The following is a 12,738-nucleotide window of genomic DNA, read 5'->3' as shown; positions in this document are numbered from 1 at the left end:
AAGTCTCATATTAATACGCAAAAGTTTTGCGAAGATACAGGCTCAAACACATTTTGGTGTGCTCGCCCTCGCATTCTTTGATGCGTTATACGACAACGGATAGGTCTACGGAAAATCTTTTGATAACTTTTTGTCTAGAGTGTCTCTAGATGGTGCATACCAAAAATCAAGCCAATCACACAAGCGCTCTAGGAGGAGTTCGAAAAAGTAGGTGTTCAATATAATTCAAAATGGCCGACAGGAAGTAGGTTTGACTCAGACATATTTGGTACAGTCGGACTCAGCATGAGCCAAGGAATCAATAGAGTGAAGTCTTATGTCATAGTGGCAATTTAATCAAATGATATAAAGATTTAAAAAATTGTTTTTACATATCCTGACCCCTAGGTGGCGCCGTCCTAAAGATTTATAAGTGCGCTCAGAACATGTCACTGATGAACCATGCCAAATTTCGTAGCGATACGCCATTCTGTTTGTGAAATATTGAACTTAATGAGAAAATTCAAAATGGCCGACATCCAAAATGGCCGACCGAAAACCGTTTGGTATCGTTTGACTCGGCATGCCTCAAGGAATCTAACAAGACCACCTTCATGATTTTAGACTCAAGTTTGAAGTAGTTATAAGCGAAAATAGGCATTTTTCGAATCTCGTGACCACTAGGTGGCGCTGTGACGAAACGTTGCAGGCACCCTCAGGTCATGACTGTTATGACATATACCAAGTTTCGTGTCGATACAATAAAGTTTTGCGAAGATAAGGCCTCACGTCCGTTTTGGCGTGCTCGCCGCCATATATGTTGTCAATTTATATGAGAACGCATTGGTCTATCAAAAAGCTTTTGATAACTTTTTGTCATGGGTGTCTCTAGATGCTACATACCAAAGGACATGCAAATCAGACAAACGGTCTAGGAGGAGTTAGAAAAAGTAGGTTTTACGAAAAATTCAAAATGGCGGAAAGATGTGCATGACACAAATGACATCAATGTGTGCATTTGAATCATCATGAGCCAAGGATTCAGAGGAAACAAGAATTTAGTTTCTAGGACTCACGGGTCAGAAGTTGTGAGCATGAACATAAGTGCATATTTGGACTGTTGGTGGCGCTAGAGGGTTTGAGTCAGACACACCAATGTTGCTATAGTAACTTCTGAGACTGTCCTCTACATGTGTGCCAAATTTCATAACTTTCCTATGTACGGTTCTATGGGCTGCCATTGACTTTTGGGTGGAAGAACGAGGAACAAGAATAACAATAATAATAATAATAATAATAATAATAATAAGAAAACTAACAATAACAATAGGGTTCTACGCCCCTTCGGGGCTTGACCCCTAATAAGAAAACTAACAATAACAATAGGGTTCTACGCCCCTTCGGGGCTTGACCCCTAAATATAGCTGCAAGCAGCAATGCCGGGGTCAAGCCAAAAAGGGCACAGAAGAAAGTAAAGTTGAATTGGATAAGCAGATTGAAGAACCTAGATAAACCTAATAATTTTAGATAAAAAAAACAAAAAAGTTATAAACAAAAATAATTTAAGTTCTTGTCTACTGCAATCGTTCTTCTGTTATTGACAATCATGGAACATTAGAGCACTGAAGGACATGTGAGTGGTGTTTGCAGTGGCAAAACATGGGTCACATCATGTTACAACAAGTTTAATAACTCAAAAGAGACCATCCCCGTGTCTCTACGATGTTTTGATGCTGAGATATAGCTTTTGCAAAAACGGTCGATAAGGTATTCTCAATGGTTGCTAGGGAGTAACTTGGCAACCACCAGTGATTATAGTCAAAGCCATGAAAGGAATAATCCATGATGACTCATGGTTTTAGATGTGTTGTTGCAGTAGTTTTAGGCAAAAATACTATATTCTATCTCAAAACCAGTAGGTGGCGCAATGAAAAAATTGTGCATGCAACATCAGGTCATGATTGTGTTACATCTAGCTAGTTTTATGACTATACACTTTAGTTTAGTTAAGAAACAGTTGTATGACCATAAGGCTGGCTTGTTATCAAAGGTTTTGTTCAATTATAAGGCCATCTAGTGGTGCAAGCACACAATTTTTTTTGTGTTGCCTCAGAATGTGCTCATGCATCAGCGTAGCAAATCTGGTGAAAAAATATATTTTCGTTACGAAGTTACAACCATTTATGTGTAAAAAACACAAAATTTGAATGTAATTTTTCGTTTTTTGCAATTTTCTGCAATTTCTGATGAAAATTTTAATATAACGCCATTAGAACTTTTTGTTCAGAAGGTAAGGTTAGTTTCTTCCTATGGTGTTTTCGAGACGATCGGAATAACGCTCGCGGAGATATTCACGCGTGTTTTTTAAGCGCTATTTTGCTGCCCAGGGTTAACCGTAAGGCGAAATCTGGCATGTTTGGTATCGTTGGACTCGGCAACTATTCAGAACTCCAAAGAAACAAGTCCTGTGAAAATACGTCAATCGGAGCCAAAGTTATAGGTGTATAAAACATTTCTCTGGCCACTAGGTGGCGCTGCAACGAAACTGTGCATGCACCCTCGGTTCCTGACTGGCATCAGAAGTACCAAGTGTCGTGTCAATAGGCCTAAGTTTGACGAAGATACAGCCTAAAATCTGTTTTTTTGCGCTCTACGTAAAATTTGTTAAGGCGGTATACGACAACGGATTGCTGTATCGAAATTCTTTTGATAACTTTTTGCCATGAGTGTCTCAAGATGATACATACCAATTTTCGTGGCAATCGGAGAAAAGCCCTAGGACGAGTTCGAAAAAGTAGGTTTTACGAATAATTCAAAATGGCGGAACAATTTTTATGACGGAAAATAACGACATAGGGTCCAATCGAATCGTCTTGAGCCAAGGAATCAGAGGAAGTAAGAATTTTGTTTCTAGGGCTTACGGATCAGAAGTTATAAGCAAAAACATAAGTGCAACTTTGGACTGTTGGTGGCGCTAGTGGGTTAGACATAGAGACTCCAAATTTGCTGTGGGGACACATTGGACTGTCCTTTATCAGTGTGCCAAATTTCATAACTTTCCTACGTACGGTTCTATGGGCTGCCATAGACCGCAATGGCGGAAGAAGAATAACTAATAATAATAATTATTATAAAAAGAAAACTAACAAATACAATAGGGTTCTACGCCCCTTCGGGGCTTGACCCCTAAATATAGCTGCAAGCAGCGATACCGGGGTCAAGCCAAACATGGCAAAAAATGATTCATACGTGATGACTGTCATGATTTAAGATCTAAGTTTGCATTAGTTTTATTAAAAAAAAGAGCAATTTTTTGTATCTTGAGACCACTAGGTGGCGTGGTGCAGAAACAATAGATGGTGCCTCAGGTCATGACTGTGATGACACATACCAAATTTAGTGTAAATACGATAAAGCAATACAGAGATATAGCCTTAAATGACTTGACCACTAGGGGGCACTAACCAAACAATAAATTGTGACTCAGGTCTTGATTGTGATGACACCCACCAAATTTGGTGTAAATACAATAAAGAGATGCAGAGATATAGCCTTAAATGACTTGACCACTAGGGGGCACTAACCAAACAATAAATTGTGACTCAGGTCTTGATTGTGATGACACCCACCAAATTTGGTGTAAATACAATAAAGAGATGCAGAGATATAGCCTTAAATGACTTGACCACTAGGGGGCACTGACCAAAAAATAAATTGTGACTCAGGTCTTGATTGTGATGACACCCACCAAATTTGGTGTAAATACGATAAAGAGATGCAGAGATATAGCTTCAAATCTCTTGACCACTAGGGGGCACCGAAAAGTTTACAAGTCCTCCCAGAACATGTAGGTAATGAACCATACCAAATTTCATAACAATACACAGTTGCGTTTCTGAAATACTTGAACTTAAAGAAAAATTCAAAATGGCCGACACACAAAATGGCCGACCAAAAACCATTTGGTATCGTTTGACTCGCCATGCCTCACGAAATCTAACAAGACCAGTCTCATAATTTTACATTCAAATTTGCAGTAGTTATAAGCAAAAATAGACATTTTTTATATCTCGTGACCAGTAGGGGGCAGTGTGACGAAATGGTGCATGCACCCTCAGGTCATCACTGTTATGACATATACCAAGTATCATATTAATACGCAAAAGTTTTGCGAAGATACAGGCTCAAACACATTTTGGCGTGCTCGCCCTCGCATTCTTTGATGCGTTATACGACAACGGATAGGTCTACCGAAAATCTTTTGATAACTTTTTGTCTAGAGTGTCTCTAGATGATGCATACCAAAAATCAAGCCAATCACACGAGCGCTCTAGGAGGAGTTCGAAAAAGTAGGTGTTCAATATAATTCAAAATGGCCGACAGGAAGTAGGTTTGACTCAGACATATTTGATACCGTCGGACTCAGCATGAGCCAAGGAATCAATTGAGTGAAGTCTTATGTCATAGTGGCAATTTAATCAAATGATATAAAGATTTTAAACAATTTATTTACATATCCTGACCACTAGGTGGCGCCGTCCTAAAGATTTATAGGTGCGCTCAGAACATGTCACCGATGAACCATGCCAAATTTAGTAGCGATACGCCATTTGGTTTGTGAAATACTGAACTTAATGAGAAAATTCAAAATGGCCGACACCCAAAATGGCCGACCGAAAACGGTTTGGTATCGTTTGACTCGCCATGCCTCAAGGAATCTAACAAGACCTCCTTCATGATTTTAGACTCAAGTTTGAAGTAGTTATAAGCGAAAATAGGCATTTTTCGAATCTCGTGACCACTAGGTGGCGCTGTGACGAAACGTTGCAGGCACCCTCAGGTCATGACTGTTATGACATATACCAAGTTTCGTGTCGATACACAAAAGTTTTGCGAAGATACGGCCTCACGTCCGTTTTGGCGTGCTCGCCGCCATATATGTTGTCAGTTTATATGAGAACGCATTGGTCTATCAAAAACCTTTTGATAACTTTTTGTCTTGGGTGTCTCTAGATGCTACATACCAAAGGACATGCAAATCGGACAAACGGTCTAGGAGGAGTTCGAAAAACTATGTTTTACGAAAAATTCAAAATGGCGGAAAGATGTGCATGACACAAATGACATCAATGTGTGCAATTGAATCATCATGAGCCAAGGATTCAGAGGAAACAAGAATTTAGTTTCTAGGTCTCACGGGTCAGAAGTTGTGAGCATGAACATTAGTGGATTTTTGGACTGTTGGTGGCGCTAGAGGGTTTGAGTCAGACACACCAATGTTGCTATAGTAACTTCTGAGACTGTCCTCTACATGTGTGCCAAATTTCATAACTTTCCTATGTACGGTTCTATGGGCTGTCATTGACTTCAATGGCGGAAGAGGAAGAATAATAATAATAAATATAGCTGCAAGCAGCGATACCGGGGTCAAGCCAAACATGGCAAAAAATGATTCATACGTGATGACTGTCATGATTTAAGATCTAAGTTTGCATTAGTTTTATGAAAAAAAGCAATTTTTTCGTATCTTGAGACCACTAGGTGGCACTGTGCCGAAAGAATAGATGGTGCCTCAGGTCATGACTGTGATGACACATACCAAATTTAGTGTAAATACAATAAAGCAATACGGAGATATAGCCTTAAATGACTTGACCACTAGGGGGCACTGACCAAAAAATAAATTGTGACTCAGGTCTTGATTGTGATGACACCCACCAAATTTGGTGTAAATACGATAAAGAGATGAAGAGATATAGCTTCAAATCTCTTGACCACTAGGGGGCACCGGAAAGTTTACAAGTCCTCCCAGAACATGTTGCTGATGAACCATACCAAGTTTCATAACAATACGCAATTGCGTTTCTGAAATACTTGAACTTAAAGAAAAATTCAAAATGGCCGACACACAAAATGGCCGACCAAAAACCATTTGGTATCGTTTGACTCGGCATGCCTCACGAACTCTAACAAGACCAGTCTCATAATTTTACAGTCAAGTTTGCAGTAGTTATAAGCAAAAATAGACATTTTTTATATGTCGTGACCAGTAGGGGGCAGTGTGACGAAATGGTGCATGCACCCTCAGGTCATCACTGTTATGACATATACCAAGTCTCATATTAATACGCAAAAGTTTTGCAAAGATACAGGCTCAAACACATTTTGGCGTGCTCGCCCTCGCATTCTTTGATGCGTGATACGACAACGGATAGGTCTACCGAAAAGCTTTTGATAACTTTTTGTCTAGAGTGTCTCTAGATGATGCCTAATAAAATTCAAGCCAATCAAAAAAGCGCTGTAGGAGGAGTTCGAAAAAGTAGGTCTTCAATATAATTCAAAATGGCCGACAGGAAGTAGGTTTGACTCAGACATATTTGGTACAGTCGGACTCAGCATGAGCCAAGGAATCAGTAGAGTGAAGTCTTATGTCATAGTGGCAATTTAATCAAATGAAAGAAAGATTTTAAACAATTTATTTACATATCCTGACCACTAGGTGGCACCGTCCTAAAGATTTATAGGTGCGCTCAGAACATGTCACTGATGAACCATGCCAAATTTTGTAGCGATACGCCATTCTGTTTGTGAAATACTGAACTTAATGAGAAAATTCAAAATGGCCGACACCCAAAATGGCCGACTAAAAACCGTTTGGTATCGTTTGACTCGGCATGCCTCAAGGAATCTAACAAGACCACCTTCATGATTTTAGACTCAAGTTTGAAGTAGTTATAAGCGAAAATAGGCATTTTTCGAATCTCGTGACCACTAGGTGGCGCTGTGACGAAACGTTGCAGGCACCCTCAGGTCATGACTGTAATGACATATACCAAGTTTCGTGTCGATACAATAAAGTTTTGCGAAGATACGGCCACACGTCCGTTTTGGCGTGCTCGCCGCCATATATGTTGTCAATTTATATGAGAACGCATTGGTCTATCAAAAAGCTTTTGATAACTTTTTGTCTGGGGTGTCTCTAGATGCTACATACCAAAGGACATGCAAATCGGACAGACGGTCTAGGAGGAGTTCGAAAAAGTAGGTTTTACGGAAAATTCAAAATGGCGGAAAGATGTGCATGACACAAATGACATCAACATGTGCATCTGAATCATCATGAGCCAAGGATTCAGAGGAAACAAGAATTTTGTTTCTAGGACTCACGGGTCACAAGTTGTGGGCATGAACATAAGTGGATTTTTGGACTGTTGGTGGCGCTAGAGGGTTTGAGTCAGACACACCAATGTTGCTATAGTAACTTCTGTGACTGTCCTCTACATGTGTGCCAAATTTCATAACTTTCCTACGTACGGTTCTATGGGCTGCCATTGACTTTAATGGCGGAAGAACAAGAAGAAGAATAATATATAATAATAATAATAATAAGAAAACTAACAATAACAATAGGGTTCTACGCCCCTTCGGGGCTTGACCCCTAATAATAATAAGAAAACTAACAATAACAATAGGGTTCTACGCCCCTTCGGGGCTTGACCCCTAATAATAATAATAAGAAAACTAACAATAACAATAGGGTTCTACGCCCCTTCGGGGCTTGACCCCTAATAACTTAAGCTAATTCAACCATATTTTATCATTTATAGCAAATGCTTCTTAGTCAAGTAAGTTAAAATGATTTACAAATTCAAGTTGAATTTACATTTAAATTAAAAAAATAAGTGCAACAAGGAATTTTTTTACAGTGTAGAAAGCAACTTCCTATATACTTGTTTGTAGCCACTGTATCAAATGATGTCACACGCACTAACATTCTATTAAATGAATAGCATGTTATCAGATTTTAATTATAAAACATCATTTTACCAGTCTCCGCTTTTATATCTGAAGTCTCCCTGTACATTAACATCTTAACTCTTTCCCCGCCAGCGTTTAAAAAAAAAGTTGCCAGCCAGTGCCAGCATTTTTCATGATCTTCACAAAAGTTTAATGCCTTCCAGAAAATGTTCTTCTTTAAATATATAAACAAACAATATATCATATGAAAGAACAGACCCACTGCTTTCAAACAAAAAAAACATTTCATCCTACCTTCATTAGTTCTCTTGTAATCACCTCTCAAACATGGGTAGGTTTCTTTAAAAACACCCAATTTTGAGCAAAAAGCTGAGATAATTCCATTTTTGCAAAGGACTTTTCATAGAGATCAGATGTAGAGCGATCTTTAAAACATACACGGAGTTCTTTCTCTTTCACGCTCTTTCTCTTCCACCTGGTGGATAATAGCGGTATTGCGGAAAGACGGAAAATCTCGTCATTGGCGGGGAAACGTTTTCTCTTAATTGACGAGATATCTCGTCAATGGCGGCGAAAGAGTTAAGCATGTACATAGTTATTTATTGAAAGTTATACATTTTTCTTTTTAAACAGTAATTATACATTCATCTTTATTACAGTATCAGATCAGCGGACAGACCGCAGCATATTTATTATTAATGAGAAACGTGCTCATTCTGAAATCTAAATAAATAATCATGCTTTGTACCGTATGTGCATGCAATAATTTGCTGGTTTTGTAATTAATTTATGTTATACAGTAGTTACAGTAAAATACCTTAATGTTATGGCATGTATTTTGAAACAGTTAAGATGGCATTTTAAACCGTGGTTAAACTTACATTTGATTCAGCAATATAAAAACAATAACCAATTTCGATGCCGCTGTGCTTTTAAAAAGCAAAAGAATATACATTTTCTTTACAGGTTACTTAAAGGAACAATATGTAAGAAAGTTATATCAATTAATCATAAAATGGCCCTGATATGTCACTAGACATTAAGAAATCATGTTCATTTCAAATACTTGGTCCGGCCAAGATATTGTCATTTAAAAAGTGGAGTTGCAGCCCTCAACTGATGTTTATGTTGTCATTTTGTGTATTGGCAACCAGTTTTGTGATTGTAGTACCAGTTTTGGCCACAATCCTACATACTGCTCCTTTAAACTTTTTCAGAGAAATAACGCTGACCGTGAACATTAATGTCAAAAAACTTTATTTACACCTGTGTCATTAACAGAATGCAGCAGACACATTCACCTTAACGTTTTCTATAAATCCCTTATCTGGCCCGATTAAAACGTTAACATTGTAAATAACACCAGAATTAACAATTAATTTACATTCACATATCCTAAAACTTAATCTTGTATGACTGATACGCTGTAAAGCAGGTGAACTTACATCATGCTTTTGAATGTAAGTCAATGACGCTCTCTGTTTGTTGGGAATACAAAGATGGCGGCTCGAACTCTGCAATGGCTTCACCTCTCACTGATACGTTAAGCGTTCTCAGCGCAATCCAGTCATTTATATAGCTCAGTAATAAACACTGGTTTTTAGTTTTTAGAGTAATCATACCAACATCACTGTATCATACAGAAGTTCATGATGCTCAGACAAACAGGGCTGCGTTTCCCAATAACGATTGAACTTAGCACTTACAATAAGAGCGCTTTCTACGAGCGACTTTACAAACGTTTGTTGTAAATTTATGCGCCTTTCCCAAAAATGCACGTAAACCGATCGCTCGCAGCTGGGATTAAAGTGCTACTTACGAGTCGCTATTCGTTGGTCAAGTGCTGAAATGTCACCTATAAAATGACTCATAATTATAGCAGACTGCTCGTAGATCTACAATCATTTTCAAGTACTACTTAAGTGGCGATGCTTTTGGGAAACAGAAAGAATGTTCATCCATGACAATTAAAATGTCTTAGAGCTGTTTTGTTTACTTTTGTGTGTTTGGATGTGGCAGGGGAATCATGACTTTATTTTAATGTCATTTTGGAGGTCAAAATGTATATTTTTGGGTAAAAAAATTATGTTTTTGTAAACAAACATTTAAGCCAGGGAGCTACACTGCGACCAAAATGGTCGCATATGCGACCTTTTGAACTGCCGTTGCGACCCTAATTTTTAATGGGTCGCAAATGTGCTACCTAATATTTTAGACAATATGCTATGATTTACTATGAGCATTTATTAAAACAGAAATGTGGATTTTAAGAATACGTTTTATGACGTGCGCTGAGCCATCAACACGTTGGCTTCATTTTGGGTGAAAGCACGTCGTGTCTCTCCCTATCAGTGTGCGTTTGCGTGCTCAGCTGTTTCTCAATGAATTAGGTGCGACGCGACGCAAGCGCAGTGTCTTCCGTGTTTCTGAACTTGAGCAGAGGTCTTTCTTCACTGAGGACGCGGGACCCGTATGGTTCTGGGTTTATATTTTAAATGGTCTGTTGGGTCCGGTTAGGTCCTAGTTTAATTACTTTGGGTCCCAAGTCTGATTAATGTTGTGTTTATAATCCGAGTCGATCGGAAAACGGCCATGAGCGCTACCGCGCTAAAGCTCGAGTGCAGTTTCAACGTGCCTTCGGTTTCTATGGCGATGGTTCTTGTTACGACCACGTGCTGCATTTTCTTTCTCACATTTTTTTAATAATCTTATTATTAATAAACCATATCTTTTCTAAACCATATCCATATTAAGTTTGGACAGAGATTGTAGCAAAAAGCAATGCTAATGTCAAGCCAATTGCACTGAACGAGCAAAGCAATGTAAAGTCTGTCACCGGGACAGCAAGTAGACTTTTAAATCTGAAATAATGAGTGGATTAAGCCTTTTAAATCGGCAAGAGAGAAACAGAAAGATAGAGCAGAAGCAGTAAAAGTGCCTATCTAATAGAAATTATTACCATTATAACATCAGTCATAACATCAGTCACATTTATAATCTATAGACCTGCACTGTCTATTAATATACTATACATAGTATTGTATTATATTGAGATTGATAAAAGGGATCTAATTGCTTCATATATCAGTGCAAAAACAGTAAGTGTTTTCGTGGTGCTTTGACAAACAGTGTCAGCTTTGTTAATGGCAAAGAAAATTTGGGGTGGTTAGATTAATGAAATATAATGTGAAATTAATATTAATTTTCAATAAATCAAAGTATTGTGTTGTGTCACACATTATTAGTTCTTCGTCATATGTATAGTAGACCATTATTTGTCAGTGGGTAATAATTGCCCTTTTCACCGGCTACCACCACAAGTAAATTTCAGATCTGTGGGAAACACTGAAACGTTTAAGAAAACAAGAAGGCATGTGGTTTAAAATATGACAAGTAAAATAAAAAGCATATCTGTATGCAATACAGTTTCATTATTGTTCATTATTATCCAGAGCGCCTTAATATAACTTGAAAAAAATATGTGCGACCAAATCATATTTTGCGCCAGTAACTGAAAAAGTTGGTAGCGCAAGTGGCACCAGTGGAAAAGGTTAGTGTAGTTCCCTGATTTAAGCATACACCTGCAAATTGATACGTTTGAAATAACAGTCAAGTGGCCCTAAGCTTCTGAACAGTATGTGTGTATTTACTACAGAAATGTATTTTCATTAATTTCACGATTTTTATTAACTCATCTAAGTTTACCATGAGCATGAAAGCCCTTTAGTGTCTTTCTCCAGGGTCAGATTGCTTAAGGTCATAGGGAGTTATCTACCTTGGCAAAGTTGGTGGTTTTGATGAACCATTGTTTAAGAAGCTTCTGTTCAACAGGGGCTCCAGACCTCCACGAGCATCCGCTCTCATCCACCTGCTCATCTGCAAGAACTGTCTGATCCACTGGATCCCAATTTACCAGCGCCTGTGCACAGTGAACACAAGATCACACTTAAAAATGTATTTGATAATAGCTGAACAAAACAATGGTAATTTGCAAACAAACAATGCTAGATTTTTTTAAAGGGGACATATCATGAAAATAAGATTTTTTCCATGCTTAAGTGCTATAATTGGGTTCCCAGTGCTTCTATCCTCCTAGAATGTGCATAAGATCAACCCAGTAACTTATCCAGAAATCACAATGTATGATTTTTAACTATTTATTTGTATGATACAGCTGGAAATTAGTATTTGAACACCTGAGAAAGTCAATGTTAATATTTGGAACAGTAGCCTTTGTTTGCAATTACAGAGGTCAAACGTTTCCTGTAGTTTTACCCCAGGTTTGCACACACTCCTCCACACAGATCTTCTCTAGATCAGTCAGGTTTCTGGCCTGTCGCTGAGAAACACTGAGTTTGAGCTCCCTCCAAAGATTCTCTATTGGGTTTAGGTCTAGAGACTGGCTAGGCCACGCCAGAACATTGATATGCTTCTTACAGAGCCACTCTGTGTGCTTCGGGTCATTGTCATGTTGGAAGAACCAGCCTCGACCCATCTTCAATGCTCTAACTGAGGGAAGGAGGTTGTTCACCAAAATCTTGCAATACATGGCCCCAGTCATCCTCTCCTTAATACAGTGCAGTCACCCTGTCCCATGTGCAGAAATACACCCCCAAACCATGATGCTACCACCCATGACTCCCATGACTGCTCTGGATCATCCAAATGGTCATTGGCAAACTTAAGACGGGCCTGGACATGTGCTGGTTTAAGCAGGGGAACCTTCCGTGCCATGCATGATTTCAAACCATGACGTCTCAGTGTCTTACCAACAGTAAAATTGGAAACGGTGGTCCCAACTCTTTTCAGGTCATTGACCAGCTCCTCCCATGTAGTTCTGGGCTGATTTCTTAGCTTTCTTGGGATCATTACGACCCCATGAGGTGAGATCTTGCATGGAGCCCCAGTCCGAGGGAGATTGACAGTCATGTTTAGCTTCTTCCATTTTCTAATGATTGCTCCAACAGTGGACCTTTTTTCACCAAGCTGCTTGGCAATTTC

The 12,738-nt window shown here is 38.7% G+C and overlaps 1 protein-coding gene across 1 annotated transcript in view; it reads right to left on the bottom strand.

Annotated features, from left to right (window-relative positions):
- lars2 (leucyl-tRNA synthetase 2, mitochondrial) overlaps positions 1-12,738 on the bottom strand; it is an 86,810-nt gene that overhangs the window by 40,573 nt on the left and 33,499 nt on the right. The window contains exon 7 of the mRNA XM_055209917.2: positions 11,513-11,656. Coding sequence (XP_055065892.2) covers positions 11,513-11,656 — 144 coding nt within the window. The remainder of the gene's footprint in view (positions 1-11,512; positions 11,657-12,738) is intronic.

This window comes from Misgurnus anguillicaudatus, chromosome 10 (assembly GCF_027580225.2).
Source record: "Misgurnus anguillicaudatus chromosome 10, ASM2758022v2, whole genome shotgun sequence".
In the NCBI taxonomy this organism is placed as follows: domain Eukaryota; kingdom Metazoa; phylum Chordata; class Actinopteri; order Cypriniformes; family Cobitidae; genus Misgurnus; species Misgurnus anguillicaudatus.
The sequence above is the reverse complement of the archived record's forward strand: the minus strand, read 5'-3'. Positions and strand labels throughout refer to the sequence as shown.